The following is a 26,603-nucleotide window of genomic DNA, read 5'->3' as shown; positions in this document are numbered from 1 at the left end:
TACATTAACCCACCTACAACACACACTGATATGGTCTTTGTTTCCTTTTGTCCTCCAGCCTCCAGGTGTAACTTATAATCTCCTGATATGAGTGGATCACAAAGCTTCACAGTCCTGAGAAACAGTTCATTACAGTCCTCATATCACATGATTACACTGATCATGAAAAACGTGAATGAATGGATAATTTTACACTTCTACATGATGACAGTTTGCTTCATTGAAGTACCTGTGCTGTGTTACCCATGTCTCCCTGACACATTTAGTCCTGTTTTTGTCAGGAGTCTCCCAGGAACAGTGCTGGAAAACAGGATGGTAGGAAACAGTGGCCTGCAAGCAGGTGCTGGATGCCTCCTGAGCTGATATGATCTTGGTCTCATCCAGCTGTGCAGAGAGGAAACCTTCATCTGAGGAAACACAAGAATAAACCAGATTTATTCAGTGGGAACAGTTTCAAATAATAATGACATGAAATGAAGTCTACTGACCTGAGACATGAACATGAACAGACTTTGAGTTTTTATTATATGCACTCGTGCAGGTGTATGTGCCGCTGTGCTCCTCTCTCACTGATCTGATGGACAGGTAGGCCATCTGAACACCGAAATGTGAGTCATTTTTAATGCACATCTGGAAGAAAAACCCCATAATAATGATCATTTGCAGGATGATTATCAGTGAAGTACTTTGTGTCTCAGACTGAGGAATATTAAAAAGGTCGGTCAGTTTTCAGACAAACATAACAAGAAAGTTTAAGGAAACTCTCCCTGATTACAGGACATTACTGTACCTCCTCCTCCTTCTCTGGTTTACGTGACAGTGTCCTGGCATTGAGGTGTTTTCCTCCTTTCTCCCACACAGGTGATCTCAGACTGTATCCCTTTACTCTGCAGCGAAGCAGCAGAGACTGACCTTCGCTCAGGGTGACATTAGATACCTCATCTTTGTTCATTACGCTGCTCTGTAAGTCTGAAACACACATCAGGGCCTCAAGTCAAAAATATATTTTTCAGGCAGAATTTGTCATTTGCTTCTCTGAGATCAGTTAGTTAATGTCTGAGTAAACATTGTTTTTTCAAGTATTTGAACCAAATTTTACTGAAATTAACTCCTGTAATAATTTATGGATAAATTCATTATGGATGTATTAAATTTGTTATGAATTAATTTAAATCCAGTTACCGTAGTCATACAGTTGGGAGCACTCTTGTCCTTCAGCATTGGTTGCACAGCACATCATTCCTGTATTATAATATTCAGTGCTTGATATTGTGAGCTCTGTCTTTCTGTCGCTTCCCTTTAAACTCTGTTGTCCATCCTTGTTACTGTTCAAACAGAGAGAAAAATGTTAGTGCTGTAAAATTATATTTTCAGAGCGCTGTGTCTTTGACAAACATTATTATGAAAGCTTTTCTAATACCCATTTATCCCAACCACCCACCAAAATAAAGCATCTCTCCAAATGATTCAGTCTAAAATGAGACATTAAGAAGTGCTGCTATTCTAAAGTTTACATACAAATGTAAAGGACAACATCTTACCCAGACCATTTGATTGTGGGTTTGGGGAAACCCTCAGAGATGCACTTAAAAAGCGGGGAAGTATCTGACACGTCAACACCATCGAGCATCAGCTGTGGTTTTGTTGGACATTCTAAACAACAAAGAAAACAGTTAACTTCATTTTTTATTATGACTAATTTATGATCAAACAGAGTTTGTTTGAGTATTGTAGAAGAAATAAGGTGAGAAGCTGTTACTCACTCATTACATGAAGAATCACAGTCGTGGAGAACATGGTGACATTGTTGGATTTACAGGTCAGAGTGTACTCCCCTGAATCTGTCTCAGAAAGCGGTGATGTGACCATGGACTGACTCCCATTTCTGCTGAGGTTAAAAGAAACATCTCAGTTTAATTACATAAAAAGATAAAGCACACAAACAGAAACACAGACAGTCACTTACGCTGTCATTACTCGGTCTTCTCCTCTGATCCAGTGGCAGACAAGAGATCCAGAGAGGCCGTCCAGGGAGATGATGAGTTTCATACCCACAGCCAAAACTTTGGTGATGGGACCAGATGGATTCTGATAATCAGCTGGTGTCAAACATGCTGCCTGAAAAACAAGACCCACCATTTAATCCTCCTTTATTAAGCAGCAATAAAATAATCACTGATGGCAAGATGTTAAAAAAATGCTTTACAAAAACACATAAAAAGGTTGATTTAGCAATTAATTGTCTGAAGTTGTAATAAAAGCTGAGAGATTGTTAATCACCAAACCAAGCATGAACATTATTTATGTTTACATATTAAGACAAAATAAAAACACATAAATTATTAGACTATATAGTTATTTAAGAAAAATAAAGCAAAAATGGAGAAGAATTGTATAAAAACCAAAGTAACTATTTATTACTTCCACAGGATTTAAGAGGGTAAGTAGCAGCCAAGTGCTGATCTTTAGTAATCATGAGCACCTGTAATAAAACAAATGTTTCAGTGGTTTTCTGGTCTGGAGAATTGGGGCGTGAAAGTGTAACAACATCAACAATCATCTCAGAGAAGGAATTGTTGCTCCCAATCAATCTGGGAAGGGTTACTCGGCCATTTGAAATCCATCACTCTACAGAGGGAAAGACTATTTACAAGTGGAAAACAGTCAACACAGTTGCCAATCTTGCCAGGAGTGACGTCCCAGCAAATTCACCCCAAATTCAGACAGTTCAAACCTCAGAATCAGCAAGAAGCTTGTGAGCTACATGTCAGTCTCTATTGGCTTCAGTTAACATTTTAATTATTAAAGTTCACGACGGTACAATTAGAAAAAGACTGAAGACACCCTCGTCTCTCTAAAAAGAACATGGCAGCACAGCTTAGCTTTGCAAAGTTGAACAAATCTGAACATCTGAACCAAGACTTCTGGAACAATGTCCACTGGGCAGTTGAGACCAAAGTGGAGACGTTTGGCCGTCATGCACAGCACCACATATGATGAAAAACTAAACACACCATATCAGCACCAACACCTCATATCAACTGTGAAGCATGGTGGTGTAGGGGTGATAATTTGGGCTATAAAAATGACTGATGACCTCACACAGAAAACTATTATTAAAGCTATTGCTGGTAAATCTTGGGGGTCTAATTATATTTTTAAACACAGCTTCTGAATTTGACTCAGTATTTGTTAAACAAATAATGTCACTGCTAAGGGTCAAATGATTATTTTAATTTGTCCTGTCATGTAAAACCTTGGAAACGAAAGCAGGTATACTTTATTTTTCACACAACTACATGTGTGAAAATATTAAACTATGAACTGGTTAAAAAATGTACATTTACTTTTATAGTGGAATAAAATTTGGACTCAAGAGTTTTTACTGAAATGAGACAAAGTGACAGATTTCAAGAAATGAAACAGGAGTACCATTTCCCCCTGTGACGTTTTAGATCATCTTGTTGCTCTGCATTTTTGTGTTTTTGCATACTCATAAAACACTGACACTGTCATTAGTGAAAATAAGATACAGCTACACAAAGTTTGAAGAATATTTTCTTTTGTTTATACAAAAAAGGGTGCATTAGTTCAATTACTTCATATTGGAGTTCTAATGGTTTGTGCATATATTATTTACAGTTACTATGTGTCAGTTCAGCAATTGTGCAGCACCTACTAAATTGTGCTGTTTTCCCCCATTATTTTCCAGTTAAAGCAGCTCTTACTTCATAACTGGGCACACATGGTGGGGTCTTCCCATCATCAGACAGTGCCCCAACAGCACACAGCAGCAGAACAGCTGGAGATACAGAAAATGAAAACTTCAGTTCAAACAAATGCACATTTCCCGAATTATTAGAAATTTACTGGAAAATAACAAGTGAAACAGGAATTGATTATTTAATTTTAAAGAAAATACAGCATAAGTAAATAAGCAAATCTGAAAAAAGCACAAAGCAACACAGTCATGAGGACAAATAAACTGATGTGTTAAGTGTTTCCTGTGAATTTATTAATGGCACAGTAGAGTTTTTTTTATTTATATTAAACTAGAAAGGTTAAACACTTCTAAATTATAAAAACCACACAAAGTGTAATTTGCGTGTTTTTACCTATTATTTCTGATATTTATTTTCTTCCTGAGATCATCATCACCGTCACCTTATATGAACTACAAATGTCAGCCTTAACACTTGTCAGTCGCTGCTGAGCCTTGAAGTTCCTCAAACTGAAAATTTAGATCTTGATGTCAACCCAATATTTTATATCTGAATATTTATTTATAAACACGCCATTTTTAATTTTTGAACCCTAACTGTTAAATGATAAACGTGAAGCTAAAAGTTGCACTACTTCAGTGGCAATAATTCAGGCCACAAAACAGGGATTTGAAAGAGTCTTACTCACCCGCAATCATATTTTGGTGCCTTGGCATTGATGCGTATTTTCTGGCTGCTCTACATGCTCACTCTGTGGCTAGACTGGCGTACAAGACGCCCGTATGTGCCTTATAAATAGAGGAAGTATAAGACCATTGGATGACGCTGAGAGCCTAAAATATACACGCGAGAAACTACTGTTTTCTCGTTATTGTTGGAGATTTAAAAAATGGAAGTACAATCATTTTTTCTGCGTGTTTTTATTAAGAAAAAACTGAAGAGGCTGGTTTCTACGTTATCAACATGACAGAGACATAATAATAATGGATTGGATTTATATAGCGCTTTTCAAGGCACCCAAAGCGCTTTACAATGCCACTATTCATTCACTCTCACATTCACACACTGGTGGAGGCAAGCTACGGTTGTAGCCACAGCTGCCCTGGGGCAGACTGACAGAAGCGAGGCTGCCATATCGCGCCATCGGCCCCTCTGGCCAACACCAGTAGGCAAGTAGGGTAAAGTGTCTTGCCCAAGGACACAACGACCAGGACAGAGAGCCCGGCGATCGAACCAGATACGCTTCCCAACCCCCTGAGCCACGGTCGCCCCGAGAAGAGAGATATTGTATGCATGCTGGGAAATATTTGTTCCATCATCTAGTAAGACCAAAAATAAGAAGTAATTTCTTTTTTCTTTCTCTTTTTTTAAAATTTATTTTAAAATGTTTTACGATGTTGCAATCATTTGCTTAATTCTGAATGATAACCGCGCTAAAAAAAGAAAGATAATTTCCCCCTATATCTTTGTCAACATCGCAGATACCGCAAATTTAGTTTGCATCCATACAATTTGTTTTACCCACAATGCACAGCTATGCTAGCGGCTCTGTAGCACAGCACAGAGGCTGCGAGCGGAAAAAACAACAACAACAGGCTACTTTGCGAAGGCAGCTGCATGGATAGCGTAAACAACCAAAGCAACAACGACGACCAGGATTTCACATGCAGTGATATTTCCTCAAACCAAAATGCTCCTTAGCCTTAGAATGTGAGTACTCTGGGATCTTAAGTGTTTTCCACCACCCGAAGTGACATTAACCCGCTCCTTTAAGTGAAAACTGGTTGAAAGCTAGCGGGCTAGCACGCTAGCTTCCTGCATCTCTCTATGTTTGAGCGTCTTCCGGCAGCAGTGGCGGCAGCAGCAGTGCCATGAACAGTGGACTCCCACCTTCAGCTGCTCCGCTCGGGGGTGCCGGGATACCCAATGTCAAGGTGAAGTTTTGTCGATACTACGCAAAAGACAAAACCTGCTTTTATGGAGATGAGTGTCAGTTCTTGCATGAGGATCCGTCCTTGGCGAGTTTGCCGCTGCACGGCGGCGGCGGCGGCAGCCCTGTCCCGTTGTCCATGGCCGGGGGTGGTGGGACGCCAGCGGGGTATTCCCTTGGCGGCTCCGCGGCGGGCTGCCCGGGCGGTGGGGGCACCGGCGTGCCCAAGAAGAGTGAAACATTGGGGCCTGCGAGTACGTCTCTGGAGGGGCAGCTGTTAACCAGTGAGTACAAATGACTGTAAACCAAGGCCTCGTGCAGGGTGACTGACTGTGACTTTACTTTCGGGCCTCACGGAGCTTTGTTAAAATTTAGCCCGAGGATTCACTGAGGCCTCTCAGCGCCAAAACAACGTGGTTTACTTTTACTTGCCAGACATTAGCAAAACAGCCCAGCGTGCAACTAGCATATATCGCGCTCTTTAACTGTCGTCTCACAAGTTTTGACTACACGTTGTGTTACCAGTATCAAAAACACAAAACATGAGCCATGCTGCTGTAGCCGAGGAGGCCTGTTGTGTTGTGTGACAGCTGTGAGTGGGCAGAAATCCGCGTCCCACTAACGTTAGCTCCTGCAGCTAATAGCCAGCTAGCGTTAGCTAAACTATGTTTAAACTGACCACTTTAACTTATTCTACCTGTTTGGGTTTCTCCTCCAAAAAAGGAGAAATGAGTGTTTTTATCAGCACTTTGCATTTTCTTCTTCACTTAACTTAAAGTGAAGTTTAGTGTTGTTCTCCAAGTTGAGTCTTTTCTAACACTAGCCTACCTACGCTAACGGTTTAGTAGGCATTGTTTTTGTGTGTTGTGTGTTGTGTTTTTGTGTTTAAGTAGCATGCACTTTGCAGTCGTGCATTAAAAGCTGCCATGGAAGTATTACTAAAAAAGTTTGCTGGTGGTAGCTATCACCTTGGGTCAAGCTTCAGCTGCGGCTCACTGTTTACATGCTTTCAAACTGTGATTGGCTGAAGACGCGCTCACTTGTGCACACATTAGCATGAGTGCATTACATTTTGGACTGTGTAAGCAATTATCTCTAACTGATATGGTCTGGTTGCAGTCCTAATCTGCAAAACTCTGCTTTTATTGTCATCTACAGTCCCAGGGATGGAAGGCGCAACCCTGAGCGATGCCAATCTTACCAACTCTTACTTCAGCAGCAGCTTTATTGGGGTCAATGGATTTGGAAGTCCAGCAGAGCCTAAATACTCAATGATGCAGGTACAAGAGGGACGCTGTAGGTCTGTCACAGTAAATGTACAGTTAAACGAACTGAAAATGAATATATGCGTGTTTTGTTTTGCTATGTTAGGAATGCAATGCCTATGAAATTCTGAGTTGATGGTATACCAGTTACATTTCTGTATTGAGTTTGTTGTTATTGCCCTTTCTTTTTTTACAGGGAAACATAAAAACAGCTTCACAATAAACCAAAGTCTTCAAGTTCTTCATCACTCCAACTTTGAACATTTAGCTACTGTGAAATCGATGTGACACAATAGGTTAACGTCAGCCACTGCCATCATTAAGTTTCGTCTTTTGCTGTTGGGAGTCATCGAGGCATTTACTGGCGGGTATATCGCTACATCCCCAGTCAGTGGTTTTCACATGTACGTGACTGGCAACATGGTTATGTTAGGGTTGAACCTTATTTCTTTTCTTTCTTTCTTTTTTTTGTGCCGTATGCAATAACTTTACTAGTAGACAATGCCCTCAGACATGCTTTTGAAAGTTCAGATGCTGCTAACGATCTAAACTCGACTCTGCAGGTAGACTGCGTTGCTTTTTGGCCAGTGTTTAATGTCATTGAGCTGCCTCTCCAGTGAGTCTCTCATCTTGCTTTTAGACCAGCTCTGAATCCTTTGTCTTGGACTGTGGCTAGTGATGGTAGTCCTTGTTCAGCTCTCTGGGAGATCTGTTGTGAGCTTGAGGGCCACTCAAACCAGAACCTGGAGCCAGGTGAAGAGCTGGTTCATGTGCTCCTATTTCAAGCTGACAGAATGCTACAGAGCAAAACAAAGAGTGACGTGACCAGCCCAAAGCAGTGAAGTTGGACTATATCCAAAACCCTGGCCTCATGAAAGAGGCAGCTGAATTTGTAGATTAGTTATTAATTTGACACCAACTACTTTGGAACTAAAACATTTATAGGTTTAATACAGCAACTGGCTACCAGCAGCTCCAACCTACCACCACAAAAAAAAGTTTTAGGTCTTTGAAAGCATAATTGGAGACTAAGGCCCTGCAGTTAAATTATTTTATGGTACTTCGTTGTATTTTGATGAACATAATTGGACGGCAGGGTGCTTTTTGTAACACATCTCCTCTGGATGCTGCTCTCCTTAGCGAATGACTACCAGCAGCAGCTCTCCCAGTCTTCTCAATGATGGTGCCAAGAACTTCAGCCACAGCACTCATGGTAAGCTGTATTGAGATATCTTTGGGGCACTAGCTGACACTCATCCACTGAAGTTTGGAAGGGGCCTTCAACACTTTGTGCTTTGCAGATCCAGTGAACTCCCCGACGTCCTCACTGTTCAGTGATTTTGGTGCTCTTAGCATTTCCCAAAGGAGAAAGGTGAGCGTACAAACATTGGGTCATAGCATTAAAGTTCTTTAAGGGTTCAGGATTACATTTTTATATAAGGAAGTACTTGAAGCCTGACAAAGATGAGTTAATTTGCCTCCAACAAGACTGATAGACGACTTTTAATTTTTCCATTGTTTTCATTTGTGTTGGCAGGCTCCTAACCCGGCAGCGAGTGAATTCATCCCTAAGGGAGCTCCACGTATGGCCAATATGGCTCAGTCCACTGTCCAGGCCTTCCCCTCACCTCTCTTTGCACATCCTGGTCTCAGCAGCTCCACAGCTGCTGCACTGGCTCCAGGTGTGGGTTTTTTGAGAACTACCCTCTACCCAAACACTTTCTGTTGGGCTCAATTTTGTTTTTCATCTTTAGAAATTGTAATACTTGAGTTCATGAGGGATTTCCCTCATATATTACTGTGAAATTAAATATTTTCCTAAGAAACGTTTCTCATGTTCTGTCTCCTTTTTCAGGAATGTCGTTGTCTGCGGGATCTTCTCCTCTTCACTCCCCTAAAATTACACCACACACCTCACCTGCTCCCCGTCGACGCAGTCACACCCCAAACCCTGCCAATTACATGGTGCCCACCACCGCGTCTGACCAGGGTGCACACATTATCCAGAAAGAGACTGTAGGGGGGACGACCTACTTTTACACAGACAACACCCCGGCACCAATGGCTGGGATGGTACGGATACACTCTGCATTCAGTCACTTTAAACACAACAAAATGAATATCACTTAAATCAGTCTGCATTTTTAAGTTTTGATATAAATATGAGTTATTTAATAGGCTTCATTGAGATGTAAATTCATGGCCTAATAGGGACTGTAATTTGGTTTGTTTTTTGTTTTTTATGACATCACAAGAGTTTCATTCTCTCGCATTCATTTGCATAGCTGCCTGAAAACAATATTTGTATGATCAGACTGGTTTCCATTTCTCAATAAATAGGAAGCTGTATTTTCTTTTTTCTGGTTGTTGCAGGTGTTTCCTACCTACCATATCTATCCCCCCACGGCGCCACATGTGGCTTATATGCAGCCGAAAGCCAATGCCCCGTCCTTCTTCATGGCTGATGAGCTTCGACAGGTATTGTCCTTGTTGACCAAACATTCCCCTTCTCTTCTCTGGAGCTTTATAACTGATGTCTTCTCCACTTGTTTCTTCTTCAGGAGTTGATAAACAGACATCTAATAACCATGGCCCAAATTGACCACTCAGAAAATCCAGGTAGAGCATCTACATTGTTGACATTATAAGGGATGCTTGTGACAACTGACCTTAAACATGCGCTTATAAAACTAAATGGCTGTTTCAGTGTTCTATTTTCTATATTTACATGTAAACAAACTAGCACTAGTGCTCATTGCAAGTCTGATGTAGAGTTATTCTGTCCTGTTAGTGTGCAATATGTTGGTTGTGGGCTCTGTGGGTATGTGTGTGTGTTGCTAAGATTGCAACTACCACAAACACAGCACGTCAGCAGTGCTGTGGAGCAACAGACAGCTTTTCAGTGTCTTCCTTAAGGCACGTGTTGGAAAGTCTGGTTTTAAAATAACTCAGGCTAGTAAGCCGTCATTTTTTGTTAATAGTTAACTCACTGGAGATGATGCCACACACGTTGCTTTTGATCACAAATCCTTGAGCTTTTGTAATAGAGTGAATGTCCGTTTCAGGCTCAGTCTTGTTTTACTTTTGGTTTCTGTCACGCTCCTACTTCACCTTCTTCAGGGACTTTTTTAAAAATTCTGCTGTGACTGGTTTTCACAATTATTCGAGATAGTTTACAGTCTGGGGAAAAGCTCTTGGTCACTAAAACGGAAAACAAGATTTCTGATTGTTTTGCAAACAAGCTTTTTGTACCACAGGAATATGAACTTTACAGTAAATTAAACCAAAAATCTTGTTTGTTGCCACTAGGGTTGGGCGATTGGACGAATATATCGACTATAGGTTGAGCCCATCGGCGATCGTTTTAACAAGGGCGATTTATTTATTTGCCCATGAACAAGTTTTCTAATAAGGATGGAGCTAATAGAAGCAGCCAACAGAAAAAAATAATAATAGCGCTGTTTTAACAGCACCCTCTTTCATCTGCGAGCAAATGCACCCTCCTCAGAGTGCGCCCAAATGCACCCTCCTCAGAGTGCGCCCAAATGCACCCTCCTCAGAGTGCGCCCAAATGCACCCTCCTCAGAGCGCGCCCAAATGCACCCTCCTCAGAGCGCGCCCAAATGCTTGTTGATGGAGCTGCAGAAGCTGGTGATAGCCTAGCATACTAATTCGGATGGTGGACATGTACATGCTCATATAAGTTAGTCGTGTTTGAGTACTTTGCTCGCACTATACGACTGCACAAGTGGCACACCACTTTGGTTACATCCTTAGGTTTACCGCTCTCATCCCAAATTGGTGACTTTATATATATATATTTTGTGCTGTCAGCGTTAATGTGCGGTCATCACGACTAACGGGATTAACAATTAACCCATCTGGAGCGCAGACTGAGTCAAAATCCCTGAAATGTCTCTGTCAACGCATTTTGGACAGTTTGTCCAAAGTTTGTTCATTCTGTGCTCCAGACGGGTTGAGCGCGTTAAAAATTTTAATCGTGATGATTGAATTAACACCGCGTTAACGCTGACAGCCCTAATCTTTTTTGGAAATTAGTTTGTCCATCTTTGGACTTCTATGTTGTAAACGCACAAATCAGTCTGTGCATGATTATATTGCTCCGCCTATCAAAAAGTGAATATATCACCCATTGTCGATTATTGGACTAAGGATTGTCGGTTGGAAATTTTTTACATATCGCTCAACCCTAGTTGCCACTTACATTTTAAATCTTTACTTTTGGTGCAGTATGTGGTGTTTTTTCTCTCTCTAAAAATGCCTGTTTTTGGTAGATGTACCATCTGAGGTGGACAGCTATCACAGCCTGTTTCCCCTCGAGCCCCTTCCCCCACCAAACCGCATGCAGAAGACCAGCAACTTCAGCTACATCACCTCGTGCTACAAGGCAGTGAATAGCAAAGATGACTTACCGTACTGCCTGAGGAGGATACATGGTAAGAAATGTGGCCATCATATGCATTTTTCTCACCATGTCAGATAATCCTAAGAGTTGATTCACCCTCCCAATAGCCCAGTTTAATAAGCGAAAGAAGCTGTTCCAGCATTTCTAATATTGTAATGTTGTATTGTAATGCCTGAGCCTGGTTCTGCCAGAGGTTTCTTCCTGTTAAAAGGGAGTTTTCCTTCCCACTGTCGCCAAAGTGCTTGCTCATTGGGGGTCATATGTTTGTTGGGTTTTTTCTCTGTTTGTATTATTGTGGGGTCTCCTTTACAATATAAAGTGCCTTGAGGTAACTGTTGTTGTGATTTGGCGCTATATAAATAAAATTGAGTTGAATTTAATTAAATGCTTTCATGGGTGCACTGCAGCTCTAAACTTTCAATACATTACTTGGGGGGAGCTGCGACTCAGTCTGACAGAACAGATTTTTATCTCGTAAGCTCTGTAATGCAACGTTTACTTAATGTCCAGTTGAGTTCATGTTAGAATAGAACATTCAATACCTGAGTGAATCCAGCAAGCAGGTGTAGTTCCACCTTCATGCTCTTTCCAGGATCTGCTCCTCCCCAAATGAGTATTTCTGTAACAACAGGCTTTCTAATCTTGTCTACTACATTTGGCCAATGTCCAGACCAGAGAGGTATACCCCACGAAAATGTTTGAATATAGCTCAAACTTGTGAGTGTGACTGTGTGTGTGTGTGTGTGTGTGTGTGTGTGAGTGAGCAAGCTGGTTTGACAAAACCGAAACTCCCAGTCGGACAGTGGTTATCAGCTGTCTCTGTTAAGACGGCTTTCTGTGTCAGGCTCTGTTTTGTTTACATAAAAGGGAAGTTTCACATATCATCTGACACTTCTTCACAAAATAATCCCTATGAGTACCGCCTACTCCAATAAGAAGCATGTAAGATGAATATGATGATGATAGAGACCATATCAGCATTAACAGTAGAAATCAACACTGCTGGAAATAAGACAAGAGATGAATGCTATAGAAAATAATGTTAATATTGGGATTTAACTCACAGAGCAATAATTAATTAATGAATTTGATCAAATTATTTTAATGCCAAGGACGTTCTGAAACTTTAAACTCCATAGATTTAAACATGAAATGTTACCTTCCCACAGCCTAATAAAGGAGTTGTGGAAATTGCTTTAGTTTTATAGCAGATAAAACTGAATATTAATTTTATTGACTTGCATCGTGTGTGTGTGTGTGTGTGTGTGTGTGTGTGTGTGTTTTATGAGCTGCAATCCCAATCTAACATAAAATGAATGTCTTATAAATAATTCATATTTTTAATATGCAAAGGTTTCCGCCTCGTTAACACAAAGTGCATGATGCTGGTGGACATGTGGAAGAAGGTTCAGCACTCAAACACTGTAACATTGAGAGAGGTCTTCACCACCAAGGCCTTTGGAGACCACTGTGAGTGTAATCAGCTGTATTTGAACAGAAATTTTATATAGCTACATGATTTTAGACTTGCATTTTATCTGGTTACATAACTATATTTTATACTAAATTGGCTCAATGTTTTCTCACGCTTTTGTCTTCTTCCCCAGCTTTGGTGTTCTCGTATGATTTCCATGCAGGTGCAGAAACCATGTTCAGCAGACACTTTAATGACCCAGCAGCAGACTCGTACTTCACCAAAAGGAAATGGGGTATGCTGACTGTCCCTCCCTTCCTCGTCCTTTGCTACGAATAGGCCTAGCATCACCTCACACGCCTTTCTGCACTCCCTCCCCTTCACACATTTCGACTCTGTTTACTTGTTTGATAATGAGGTCATCGGCCCAAGTCTATTTGAGTGCATGCTTTCATGATTGCATTGCATGCAGTTGTGCTCATGCCATGCTTATAGGTATGTAGGTAGATGGGTTAGATTGTGCAAACAAATAATACATGATGTTTTTAAGAAATTCAAAGTGTCTAAAAATATGTTTTGGAGAGGGTTTTTTTTGTGTTTTTTGAAGTCTTGTTTGGTAGCCTAAGCTGACAGTTGGCAAGCATGGGTCTTTGTGATAGACACACGGGGACTTGGAGGAAACTGTGGCTGAAACTGATCCTAAGGCAGGTGCTGTTAAATAGCCTGTATACAGGAATGACAGACAGAGGAAGCAGAGGCATTCAGACCTTGGTCTTTGTGTCATCCATTCCAAACACTGATAAGAAACCACAACAAATGAGATGTATATACAAGCACGTGTGTATATAACAAGTGTCTCTCAGATGCCTTTGCACACGGGTACATGATGATTATACACCTAAATACCAGATAATGTAATCTGAAGCCATTTCATTCTGGAATGGTCTTTAGTGAAACAAACAGGTTCCTTATTCTCACATGTTGCATTGTGGTTTGATTGTGTTGTACACACCCTAACGCTCTACTGCCTGACTTACATTACCCAATGCGAGTGGTTCACATTGGTTGTAAAACTTGCAGGGGGATTACGAGAAAGAAGTGAGTACTGCCCCGATAATAAACACGATTTCTAGAAACGGTAAGCGGTCTTGCCTTATGAGACGCTTGTTCAAACTGACTGAAACGAGTATTTTGATGAGTAAGAATTTCATTAGCGGTTCTCAGTGATGTAGTGAACTCGTCAGTTTTACGTGAAGTAGGCTTCCACAGTTAATCACATTTTAATCTCGGTCACAACTTTGGCATCCCACAATTAAATGACCATAATTGACTGATATTAAAATTGCGTGCTACATCAATAGAATGCAAAGTAAGAGCAAATCCAAGTGCTCCTTAATCGTCTCCCATGACCCTAACAGCATGTGCTAGTCACAGCTGTTCCCTGCATCCGGTTGCTTGAAGTTTCCGGGATGCAGTCTGGCCCAGGAAAACTTTGTTAAAAGATCAATATAAGATGTAACAGGCCGTTTCAAAACAAAAATCAAATGTCAGGACTGGAAATACTTTGGCTTCAGTGCAAGTGATTTTTAAACAAGAATAAATCCTATGCAAAGCATACTGAGTTGTCTGCACCACAAAGCAACACAGCTAACGTACTCTGCTGTCTGAAAATAAACTGCTGACTAAATGCATGAAGGCCGGAAAGAAGCCTGTACAGCGCATCAGGGTCTCCATCAGCTCACAAAACCACACTGAAATCTCCAATGCCAATAACATTTGATGTGTGTCCACCAAACACATACATAACGAAGGCTTCAGAAAAGTTGTGGATGACTTTATCCTCCTGCGCAATTTTTCCAAATTGGTAAAACCTGCGCACAATGCAAAACCTCACAGGGATCTCACAGCTGTTGAGTGCTTTACAACTAGTTTAATGTGCATCTGTTGGACAGCTGCAAGGAATGGAATGAATTCCTTCATATTTTGTTTTTAGAAAATGCAATTAAGTCACTTAACTGCAAACAAAGTTGCAATTAACAGGAATGCAGCATAGTGTAAAAGTAAAGATACAGTAAACAATATGTCATTGAGCTTCTTGATTTTATCAGGAATTTTTAGTTGTTTTCTGAGTCTGCACTGTCGCTGAGCTTGTTAATCTACACACTGAAGTTCATGTGTTTTTACTCCTATCAGACCTCTAAGAAACAGCTTGTCATGAAGATAAGGTTACTGAGGAAGTAGTCTGAGGTTTAGTTCATAAGTAATGTAAAACCTCACACCACTTTTGTGCAATAAAACTTTTTTCTCATGTGCAGGACAACATGAACCCCCTCCACCACGGCAGCACGCGGGTCTTCTCCCAGAATCCCTCATCTGGGCATACATCGTCCAGCTCAGCTCAGCCCTGCGCACCATCCACACGGCGGGCCTGGCCTGCCGTGTGATGGACCCCAGCAAAATTCTCATCACTGGCAAGACCAGGTATACATGCTATTCAAGTATCTAAGCACATATTTCATTGTTCAGTATGGATATAAGAATCATAGCCTGTCTCTTATAACCATAAATGTCCATGTGTGAAAGAACATGAATTTATTGTTAAGCTCAGAGATGAAACTATGACTTAAGTGTAAAAAAAAAAAAAATCTATTAAAAGCAAAAGAATATTTTCATTCAGCGCTTACGTTTTTCATAACAACGCTACTGTGCATGCACAACAAACGTGTATGTTACCTAATGCCTAATGCGCTAATCTTTGTAGGTTACGGGTGAACTGTGTTGGGGTGTTTGATGTCTTAACATTTGACAACAGTCAGACCAATCATCTTGCCCTTATGCCACAGTACCAGGTACTTTATCAGCTTCATGTGAAATTATTTTATTTTAGTACTGTCGTTCTGTTTTACTTCAAAAGCTGAGGAAGTGTGGTTAAAGTTTATTTTTGTGTCGTTTTTATAGCAAGCAGATCTTGTGTCACTGGGCAAGGTTGTGTTGGCTTTGGCATGCAACTCCCTGGCTGGCATACAAAGGGAGAACCTGCAGAAGGCCATGGAGCTGGTGTCTATCAACTACTCTTCAGACCTCAAGAACCTCATTCTGTAAGGGGGTGGTGGTGTGATGTTACCCAGTTTGGGGGGGGGAGTAAAATGCCTGCACTTAATACCTGTTTTGGGTTATCACTGGTATCTGTAGCTTGGAGGAATCTTCAGTTTACATCCCTGTTTTTTGGTGGTAGAGTGGCTAAGGTGATGGTCTGGTGCTTGTTATTACGATGACTAAATGGCAACCAGACCTAAATTAATAAAATGAAAAGTAAACAAGTCAGTTAACATTGTCCACCTAATTTATCTGTATTAGTCTAGCTTGGTGTGAGAGTCCAAAGGCTGCTACATACTGCTGTTATTTCCTTTGTATGTTCCTTATTTTACTGCCTGTTACACATGTCGCGTGTCAGTGTAGCTGACAAACTCATGCGATGTGAAACAATATTAATGGAACGTGGCGGTAAACGCATTGGTTTTATCGTAAGTGCAATAAAGGCTTCTGTACATGTATTGCAACAAACACAACCACATTGAGACTGAACAAAAAAGTGTTGTCAACTCATTCTGACCACAATCCGTGGTTTAACTTAAACTATTTCAAAAACACAAATAAAAGCTGTCCGTGGGGCAAGAAGGGACTACTGAGCCTTTACTGTTAGCTTCCTCTATGTTATGTTAGCTCTACCATGAGCAATCAATGCACTTCTGCTGACAGGTATTGTAGCAATGGAGTCGTGTCAAACTTCTGTAGGATTAATTGTAATCGGAAATGATTAGAACATTTAAAAAAAAATCTTGACCTAGGATTCAAATAGTCAGATTTTATGCATTTCTCAGTGTCTGTGTTAGTCCTATGCAGTGTTTCTGTTATCTGAAAGACGTTTATCTTTATGAAAAAAGAAAAAAAGACGAGGTCTTCAGCACCTAAACATGCAATCATGCGATTCGTGTATTGAATAAGTAAGAAGAGCTGAGAAAAATATCTGCAGGGACTTTCAGTCAGTGTGACCTTTTTGTGGTGGTGTGAAGCTAAATAACCTTTGAAGTTTAACGGCCATTGACTTATCAGATCTGCGTCCTGTAAATGAAGTGAGAGTTGACCTCTTAATAGAACCGATGCTTTTATACTTCAGTAAATTGTGACATGCAGTATACTCAGGCTACTGTCACAGGTGGCATAATAACATGTCAGCTGAGTTTTCACTTAATTTTGTCTGCGTATAGATGAAATTAACCAAAACTTAGCATATAAGAGAAAGCTGGAATCTGGTTAGTAGCGTTTGATCTTCTAATTGAAGCACTCACACTTGTGCTGTTTAAGGTTTTAGCAGTGTTTTATACCTTTTTGTCCACGGCTTGCACCTTATACTTAATGGTGAAGAAGAAAATGGCAGTGTGTAAAGAGACCGCCTTCTTGTGAGTGCAGCGGCGCCTGACCTGAACTCGCACGAAGGTAAATTGTTGCTGTGTTTTGCAGGTATCTGCTGACCGAACAGTCTCGCCTGCGCAGCGTCAATGACATCATGCCGATGATTGGAGCCAGATTCTACACACAACTGGATGCATCGCAGATGAGGAATGACGTCATTGAGGAGGATCTGGCCAAGGTATGATGAAGGTTATGTTGAATACACAGAGAAGGTCTGAACAGAAAACGTGTCTGTAACATGAATCAGCCATATTGTTTACTCCATGTGCGGTGGATAAAAGGGGGTATTGCCTTGGTTAGCAAATAGGGAAGTTGTGTGTGTGTGTGTGTGTGTGTGTGTGTGCACGCACAGGATGTTGTACAGTATATTGTGGACTTGTTGGAGCATCAATGTGTGAAACGCCCAACCCGACCCCATCTCAGTCTTTTTCTTTCGGTCAGGCCCCAGCTTCCTCTTCCGGCCTTGTCTCCGTGCTGACACGCCAAGTGAAGTAGCTTGTGGGGTTTTGTTTTTTTTGTGTTTTGTTTTGTTTTTTTTTTTGTTTTTTTAAACCTCCTAGCTGCAGAACCTGTTTACTATCTATTCTGAGTAGGTGTTATGAAAACAGAGTTCTTTAAATTTGAGTGATGTCAGTAATGTTTCATGAGAACACAAATGGTTCTCAGTAGTATGAGTTTTTTAGTCCAAACTCAGCTAATGACAGTATGTAGATGAAGCTGAATGCATGCCTGCGTGTGTAAAAATAGCAGTAGCCCCCTGCGTTTTCCTGGTCACTCTTATATTGTTGAAGAAAAGCTTTATTTGAAAGTTAAAAGTTTCATGTAAACCATTTTGAGTTTGTGGTTGCATCATTGTAACAGTGCTGCTGTGTTAAGTTACAGGTTGTTGTTGCTTCAGCCATGATGCTGCTTTTAAAGACACTCGTTAATCTTTAATTTAGATTCTAATTTGGTCATTTTGCCAAGAAGCACTCATTGTTTTGTTTTCTTGTGATGTAGATGTAGTAATACAAATACAGCTGGTATCTACCACTGGTACCCATGCTTGATATTTTTAGCCATCTGGAACACATCAGATTGAATGATTTTGAGGTAGACAAAGGAAATCTCATGTTTGGCTCTGCTTGCAGCTGTAACTGTTCATCAGATAGGGAGAGGGTTAACAAAATGAAACAGACACTGTTCAGTCAACTCCAGAGACACCCCCCCGCCCCCCTCCAAACAATGTATGCGTAGCAGTATGTTTACAGTAAACGGTATGTAATTTAAACACTATGGTTATTTGCTAACGATACAAAGAGGAGATTTGAAATGTTTTTCTCCTAAACTGTATGAACTGTGTGAGTTAATTGCCAGCAGGATCTTTTAACAGAAGCTTGGACAGAGCATTGTTTGCACCTCATTCTTTTAACAGGTCCCTGTAAGCTTTTCATTTGCCTCAACCTCATTCTTTCACAGTATTTCAGTTTGTAATACCTCAGTGGTAAAAGGATGGGTGAATTGCCGTCAACCCGCTGGGCGGGCGAGCGGTTTGGACAGCTAAGTTTATGAATCCGATAACTGGACAGCCAGTCAGCGCAGGAGCTTCAGATTCATACCATAGATGCATCTACTTAAATTTCGTGGACATGTTTGAATCTCAGTAACTTGAATCTCAAGCTCAGAGTAAGTTTTCTGAAAATCTTGTGACTGCGATAACTTGAGAACAAGCGGACGTGCAATTTTGAACAGGTGCACAGGTGTGTCTACTATAGAAGGCTGAGGGGGGTAGCACTGGTGGTTGTTTTTATTTTTTGTAAATTAACGCTTTTAAGTGCGACAGACCTGAACTGCAGTCAGCCCTGATTTAGGCTTCTGCAGTGAATGTCTGTAGAAGCTATGATGTAGCCAGCGTAAGTGGCTGGCATTTATGCTTGTGTAGCTGCTTTGTGTGTTAATTACAATGTGATTGTGTCCCGGTTGTTTACATGTGGTGCCAGCCGATGGAAAGAAATACAGTTCCTGGGACGTTTGTTTGTTTGTTTATTTTTTTGTCCCTCTAGTTTTTCCTCTTCTTTGTTCATTCCCTCGCATCCATTCTGATCATTTGCTGACATTTGTGAGTTCTTATATTATTATTTTGATTACTATCCCTTCTACTGAGACAATGATTGTTATTCTCACTTATAAGTTTAAAAGTTGTGGTGAAAAAGTAGCCAGAAATGCACAGGATGAATCAACGGTGGAGAAAAGGCCAATCACAATAGTTGCAGTCTTTTGTCAGGTTAAGGCGTGTGATCCAGACGGGTTTGATGTTATGGCATAGCTTTCACCCTAAAGCACAAATCCCCAGACAGACGCGTAATGTGGTTTGGCATTGCCTTACTGAAAAAACTGCCCCATAAACCTATACATGTCATTTGGTATTGGTAGTATCGTCACAGATGTGCAAGTTACCCGTCTTGTGCAATAATGCAGCTCCACACAGTCATGAAGACTTTGCTCTAATGGCAGGCAAATTCAGCCTGAAGAACTCAGCATCTGTGATTTGCAGAAAGAATGTCTAATGTTGATTAGCCAGGCCACAGTAGAGGTAAACACTTCACTTCAGAGAAGACAGCAGCGTTTCTGGATCTTGTTATTACAAGTTCTTCCATTTGCATGGTTTTCCGCTTTCCTTTTTAGTCAGTGTGGCCTGAGTGGTGTTGAGCCTCGATATTTGCATGTGTCTGCATTTGCTGAATTTTTAAAATTATTTATATACTAGACCAATCTCTGACCAAATCCCCAAATTCTTGTTTCTCAGCATCACAGTGAGAAAAACCACAGTTTTTCACAGACTTTTTAAAAAGACTATTGACTATTATTAACTAATTTTTTTTTTAAGCGGCATGAAACTATTCCGGTCTTTGTCCCCAACATCATCGAAACTTGTTGCTGGTATCAAATTCCAAAACGGCAAATTTTTATTATGAATCAGTTCCTTAGTTTCGGCGTTTTGGATGTTCTCATTTTCGTTTTTAAACTCTATATATAGTTCAAATAGATCATTGCATTCTGTTTTTATTTCCCTTTAGGTTTATTGGATCCTGAAAAAGTTTATTTTTTTGTTAGTGTTAGTAGTAGTTTTCTTCTGATTCAGTTAGTGGACACAGAAGCTAGTCTGAAAATACTGTTACAGAAAAATGAATCCTGAATACATTTTCAAATGAGCCGAAATGATTGGCCAGTTGATTTTCAGTAATTGTCGCTTTGTCCAACAGTGAAGATACAGTTGACAGGGTGAGACAGAGGAAGAAGAGAAAGGAGAGGCAGGAATTAATTATATCTGCAGACGTGAAGGTGAGCTGTAATTTGCTGCAGTGCAGTAATCTGTCATGGAGTGAGCAACATCACGTTTTCAACAACTTTAGGTGCAGATTTAAAGTTACAGTACGCGTTGGTGAAGAGTGTCTAGCATTCTTGGGCTTGGACACGATGTGAGAGTGTAAACAAACTGTTTTTCAGAGGAAAGGTGTGAATTTTGGGACACTCAAGCATTCACTGGCATACCATTAGCTTATAACCATCTGTTGTTGTTTAGCTGGCCTGTTGTCAGCTATCCAGAGATGAGAGGGTCCCACGTGTAATCTGCTGCCAATAAGTAACTGCGACAATATCTGGAATAAACAAGCATGTTTATGCCTGTTTTTGTTCATTTGTGCAGTTCAGGAGATAAGGGATGAGGTGGAAATGAGGGAGGATGTAACAAGAAGGAGATTATTAAAATATACATGTACAAGTGTTAAAAGAGCTGTTCGTGCGTGTGTGGGGTTTTTTTTTTTGGGGGGGGGGGGGTGTTTAAAGCTATACTACATGTATCGCCAGTCTCTAGCCACAGACAAACAGGGAAATAGCGACGTCTATCTCAGCATGACATGACAGCATGGCAACTTCCACAAACTGGCATCTGCTCACATTTATTTTTAATGGATTATTTAAGTTAAAGATGTTTATGAGAATGCATCACATAATTCCACCCTAATCAATGTATATTTATGAGTACATCATTCTTTTCTCTATTATGTGGATTAGGATTAGGTGGTTTTGATGTGTAGGAGCCATGCTGTAGGTGTAATATTGGTTTACTTCTGTCTTGCACGTCTTTGATTTCAGAGAATTGTTTTTTGGGTTCACTTTCAGTCAGAGGGAAGTATCTTGTAGACCCCGTGAGAGAAAACGGAGCTCAGCACCATGTATGGGCAGAAAGTCAACAGCAGCGGTTTCAGTTTTTGGAAGCATTCCTTGCAGGGGGAACCTGAGCTTTTGATTTGAAATTGGTGTTTTATAAGAGAAAATCCCACTGGAATATATGTTTGTTTATTTATTTATCTCCCTGCCCCACCCATCAAATTTAAACCCCCTCTCATTTGGCCCATATTCATTGCACTTAACATCTATACTCTGTTTACAGCTGCAGGAATGAAAATACAATTTAAAGCAGCATTCACTGCATGTTGGTAATGAGTGGGGAATTTTACTGCCTGCTATCGCCTCTAGTGGCAGAGTATTTTTCTCCTCTGGTGTTGCTTTCAACGTTGCTTCTTTTAACTGAAAGAAAAATGAAAATTTCTGGTGCAGACAAATAAAATTGGCCCCCCTGTTTTGTTTTTTCTGCAGGAGGTGCAAAATGGCCGACTCTTTCGCCTGCTGGCCAAGCTGGGCACCATAAATGAACGTCCAGAGTAAGTACCACTTGTTGAACATTGCATCATAGTGTGTGATATTTTTTTTTCTGTTACAACTGCATAGTCTTGTGTTGTGCCAATCAGATTCCAAAAGGACCCAACGTGGTCAGAAACGGGCGACCGGTACCTGTTGAAGCTTTTCCGGGACCACCTGTTTCACCAGGTGACAGAAGCGGGGACGCCCTGGATTGACCTCAGCCACATCGTCTCCTGCCTCAACAAAGTCAGGAAGCTTTCTTTTTTTGGTCTCTTTTAATACTTTTGTTTTTAAATAAGCAGATATTTGATAAGTTGTGCACTTCATGGAACTATTTAATGTGTACAAGTTAGGCAAACATGCACAGCAGCCCAATTTTCTGTTAATGCTTCAATAGCATAGGCTAAAATCGCACATCAGTGTGCCCAGTGACTGCAAATGGAAGTTAAAAAAAAGATTAACCTGTTTCACAGTGTAGCGATTTTCCAAATTTCAGTTCCAAAACACTGAATTATACAGTATGTCAGTCCGAACCAGCACCATACATGTTTAGATCCTTTTTAACCACCAGCTTAACTTCCTTGTCAAGCTGTCACCGTTTTTCTTAACACTTTAGTTCCTCTTTTCACTTCATTAGCCTGAATCTAATTAAAGCTGTGACTTTTCGCAGTTACAGCCTTTTCATTTGAGTAAACTGTTGTATGAATAGCTGCACTCACTGTTAAATTTGTGTCAGATAGTCTTATCCTGTTATCGGTGCACCCACATGACTTTGTGACTTGCAAAAGCGATCCCAACTGATTGTCAAAACAGTTGCTTTTCTCATAAGAATGAATTGCTTTTGTATGCTAACTGTAGCAAAACAGAAAACAACACTTACAAAATATACTTTTTTTAAAAAAGTTCTGTTTCTTGTGTTCATTTAGCTGGACGCAGGCGTTCCTGAGAAGATCAGCCTGGTGTCTCGGGACGAGAAAAGTGTCCTGGTTGTGACCTACTCGGACCTGAAGCGCTGCTTTGACAGTACCTTCCAGGAGCTGCAGGCCGCTGCATCCGGCTCTCTGTAGCGCCGCTTTCAGCCCCGGCAGGGTGGAGTTGCCGGGACCTGGAGCACATTTTTGCACTACAGTGGAGGACCAGGCTCAAAGAGATGACATCAGCATGGCAAAGGCAGCGGGGCAGGGCTTCGTGAACCTCAGTCACATACACTGACCCTGTCCACCAGGAAGGCTTTTCTAAAGTGTAACTTTTCTTTTTTAGTTTTCTTAAACCCCACAGCTGAAAGTTTAAAAACAAAAGGAGGAAAACAAAAGTTTAAGGACAAACATGGAAGCTGTGACGAACACATATGATGACATTTTTTTAAGATTTGGGGAACAAAGTGAGACACAAAACATGACGTTTTGAACTTTTCCTGCTTTTATTGTTTGTTTCTACAGCTGGGGTTTATTTTTCTGAGGAGGATGCACTAAGATTTTAATTTTTTTGTCAAGTTTTGTTATTTTTATGAATATGTGTGAGTGGCCTACAGGGTGAACAGAGAGCTAAAATCACACATGGACATAAATTACCAGAGCAGACTCGGAATTGAAACAAAAACAAAAAAAAAGAAATCTAGCTTTCTACTGACTGCATCTTTCTTCCGGTTGGAGACCACACCCCTTCATTCTGAAGCACTTGGAGACGGGAGACACCACTCAAGGCTTTCATTGGAATTGGACAGCTAACTAGCTTTAGCCTTGGTTGATGGTTCCCTTTTGACAAAAGGAAATAAAACCACTTGGGTAGGGCGGGAAGGGTTTGTAAAACTGGAAAACAAATAAGGTTTTCAGACATTTTGGTTCAGGAGATTATGGAATTTGGATTCATTTGCAGTGGGGTGGCATGGAATGGGATTTGGGATTGGGTGGGTGGAGACTTGTGATGTCTATGGGCACTCAGGAAGAGGTGTCTTCTCCTGGGGTAGTGTGAGATGGGGGCGGGGTGGGGTGGGGATGCGTGGTTTCTGTTGGCACTGAGGAAGGGGTGTCTTCTCCTGTTGCCGTCTACCAAGTGTTTGTTTCATATGCAGCAACCACCTTTGGTCAATGGACACGGTCGTGGCATCTACCGCTCAAGGAAGGGTCATTTTGGCTGTGCTACCCAACACTTGGGTGTAGCCCATGGGTGAGGCTTCTGTTGAGGTGGAGCCATAGCTGCCTCTTTGTGGAATGTCCTTATTTGGTCCCACACCTATCTTCTCACCTCTAATGTCCCTTATATATGTCTCTTTCTTACTGTTCCCTCTTTTTCCATCTCTTTTATCCCAAACTTCACCTCCCCTCAGGGGGTCTGGGCCCCTCTACTTTTGAGAAAAAGCAATGCTTTTGTGACTTTTTCCCAGCTGTTTTTTTCTTTGCTCAGTTGTTGTGCAGGAATGCATGATGGGAAATTGGGAGGGCTGTCAAGTTTTCTTTTTTTGCTTTTTTTTAATTTTTTTATTCTGTGGACCAATTCCAGCAGGGGTTTAGGTAAATGGGAAGGGGATGGAGGGCGAAGGAGGATACAAACAGGGCACCACCTGTAATTTGTTTTATTTGCGTGTTTATTTTTTTAAGATCATGAAATACAAACGTGCTGGAGACACAGCAGCAGCGCTGGCTGCTGCACTCACTTGGATGACTTGGCTTTCTCTCAGGATGACGAACAGCTGGATGGGCCCAATGATTGAATGTGTCTGGCTGTCATTGGCTGCCCCTTGTCCAGTCATATAGATGAGCTACAGTGGAGCGGGCGGGACGTCTTCAGATGGCGGTTTTAGGAAGTTAATGTAAGTTTAAGACATTGTGGGGGGGGATTTCATGTTGCCCTGAAGCACAGATCTACTTTTGGTTCATTTAACATTCAGACATTGTTCATTTACCTTCAATTACCCAGAAAACAACAAGCTAAGTTCTGCCAAGCTACAATTGCTGATTCGTCCGATTCAGATTTTTCATAGAAACATTTAAATGTTACAAACACGAGACTTTAAAGTGACAAAGACTCTAACACACAGTCGACACAGTTGAATCATGATGATAGAGGTCAAAATCAAGTAAACTGTCCCAGATGCAGTCGACTTTTACGTGAGCTTTTCAGTGCGGTCTGTTCTTGGGGGCAACAACAAACCTTCAGGGTGCTGGCTGTGTTAGATCATGTACTACTTCCTCTTGTTTTAGTAAATGAGAAAAAAAATGAACCGACAAAACTTATCTGGTGAATGTGGTGCTTTAGGAAACCCTTTGAAACAAACTTGCACACATTTTGAAAAACACACACGCCCCTCCTGACTCGGCCTGTGTAACGTCAGTGCTCATATCACTGTATTCCACATGATAACACACACTCCGGTTAATATTAGTGATGACCTTCTCCTCTTCCCCAACATCAACACAACTACAATCACCATCTTAGTATGTTTTAAGCCCCTCTTGTGTTCTTGTCTCAAATTTTTGCAATATTTGTGTGTACAGCAGTATTTTAATAAAGAATACCAAAACTGATTCTGATGTTGAGTCTTTTTTTGGGGGGGGGGCGGCAGTTACAGAGACCATCATTTTTTTAATATATAGGTAAAATATAACAGTCATACATAATAAAAACATGGATTTTACTGTATTATAAACACATTCCTCTTTGGTTTTCTTTGAAACTGCATGATGGGCTTTAACCTCACTTATTACTGGTTTAAGGCACTGCTGTAGCTTATCTCCTTGGGTGGGTGGCTTGTGCCGAAAGGCTGCTGAGACCTGAGTTTAAGCTTGCCCTGGACTATTTCTTGTGTGTCATTTCCTGCTTTCCTATACCGACTTATCAAAATAAAGGCTGAAACTGCACAAATAAATAAAATGGAAAAAAGTCTTAACTCACTCCTGTTTCAAGACAAAATTAAGATGCTTTTATTTTCACAGCAAGGTCATGTTAAAAACTCGCAGTGTGACACACAGGACTTCATCTGGGAATAAAACTGAGTCCATGAGCACACTGAATCTTTTCCAGTGGTATTCCACCAAAGTGAGATTTCAGAGTTTTTAGATAACCTTGCAGTGAAAATAAAGGCATTTTAATTTTATCTTCAAATGGCAGCGTCTTAGGCTTAAATGGAAACAAAACAATACAGGTATCCCTTCTAAAGAGCACCTCAACTAGAGGTGGGTTCAATGGAGGACACACTCCTCAAAAAAAAAAGAAAGGGTGGTCTCTAATGTGTAACCTGCATTTGGATGTGATATAGAAAAAAAAAAAGAAACATTTATGTTGTCCAGAAAAGGCAAAAGCAGCTGTATACGGATTTGGGCTGTGATGAAGTCTTCAACAGAGCTGTCTGCCCACAACTAACCAGCTAGTATTATAAAGAGGAATATACAAACAGGATCAACTAATCATAACTAAGCTAATCTTTGCACATTCAAAGGTTTTTGCAAATGGAAACAAACCCAGCATGAATGATTTTATGAATTAAAGAATACATTGAATTAAAATACACATACTCAGTTGACAGTTTATTAGATACACTTAAATCTTGGAGTCTAACACCGTGGCCTAAAAAAAAAAATCACATTGAGTCTTGGAGAGCGTGGAGGATCTATCGTCCTCACACCAGTTTCATTGTCAGATATTTACCGTAAAACATGAAACGTGTTGAGGCGGCTGCTGTTGGGATTTGATG

General features: G+C 40.8%; 2 protein-coding genes across 3 annotated transcripts in view; one reads left to right on the top strand and one right to left on the bottom strand.

The window, feature by feature from the left end:
- Positions 1 to 4,494, bottom strand: part of LOC102210674 (fms related receptor tyrosine kinase 3) — a 9,263-nt gene extending 4,769 nt beyond the window's left edge. The window contains exons 1-10 of the mRNA XM_005722631.1: positions 4,411 to 4,494; positions 3,729 to 3,802; positions 1,967 to 2,118; positions 1,764 to 1,888; positions 1,542 to 1,653; positions 1,183 to 1,325; positions 791 to 969; positions 489 to 630; positions 230 to 407; positions 14 to 114 (exon numbers count right to left, since the gene is read on the bottom strand). Coding sequence (XP_005722688.1) covers positions 14 to 114; positions 230 to 407; positions 489 to 630; positions 791 to 969; positions 1,183 to 1,325; positions 1,542 to 1,653; positions 1,764 to 1,888; positions 1,967 to 2,118; positions 3,729 to 3,802; positions 4,411 to 4,438 — 1,234 coding nt within the window. The 5' untranslated portion in view covers positions 4,439 to 4,494. The remainder of the gene's footprint in view (positions 1 to 13; positions 115 to 229; positions 408 to 488; positions 631 to 790; positions 970 to 1,182; positions 1,326 to 1,541; positions 1,654 to 1,763; positions 1,889 to 1,966; positions 2,119 to 3,728; positions 3,803 to 4,410) is intronic.
- Positions 4,495 to 5,126: 632 nt separating this feature from the next.
- Positions 5,127 to 25,437, top strand: pan3 (poly(A) specific ribonuclease subunit PAN3). 2 transcript variants are annotated; one of them, XM_005722629.1, is made up of 18 exons: positions 5,127 to 5,936; positions 6,811 to 6,932; positions 8,058 to 8,130; positions 8,219 to 8,289; positions 8,455 to 8,599; positions 8,773 to 8,990; positions 9,291 to 9,395; positions 9,479 to 9,536; positions 11,213 to 11,374; positions 12,697 to 12,813; positions 12,951 to 13,052; positions 15,073 to 15,238; positions 15,519 to 15,606; positions 15,716 to 15,855; positions 17,279 to 17,408; positions 21,869 to 21,933; positions 22,021 to 22,159; positions 22,840 to 25,437. In XM_005722629.1, exons 1-18 carry the CDS (start codon positions 5,594 to 5,596, stop codon positions 22,978 to 22,980), a joined length of 2,385 nt encoding a protein of 794 aa, XP_005722686.1. In that variant the 5' UTR covers positions 5,127 to 5,593; the 3' UTR covers positions 22,981 to 25,437. The 2 variants fall into 2 exon arrangements, with proteins under 2 accessions (XP_005722686.1, XP_005722687.1); XM_005722630.2 differs by lacking the exon at positions 5,127 to 5,936 and adding an exon at positions 7,114 to 7,321 and having other exon boundaries at positions 6,872 to 6,932.
- The last annotated feature ends 1,166 nt before the right edge of the window (positions 25,438 to 26,603 follow it).

This window comes from Pundamilia nyererei, unplaced genomic scaffold (genome assembly GCF_000239375.1).
Source record: "Pundamilia nyererei isolate P.nyererei 1_Seehausen unplaced genomic scaffold, PunNye1.0 scaffold00007, whole genome shotgun sequence".
Lineage (NCBI taxonomy): Eukaryota > Metazoa > Chordata > Actinopteri > Cichliformes > Cichlidae > Pundamilia > Pundamilia nyererei.
Note: the sequence above shows the minus strand (reverse complement) of the source record. Positions and strands in the feature narration are given on the sequence as shown.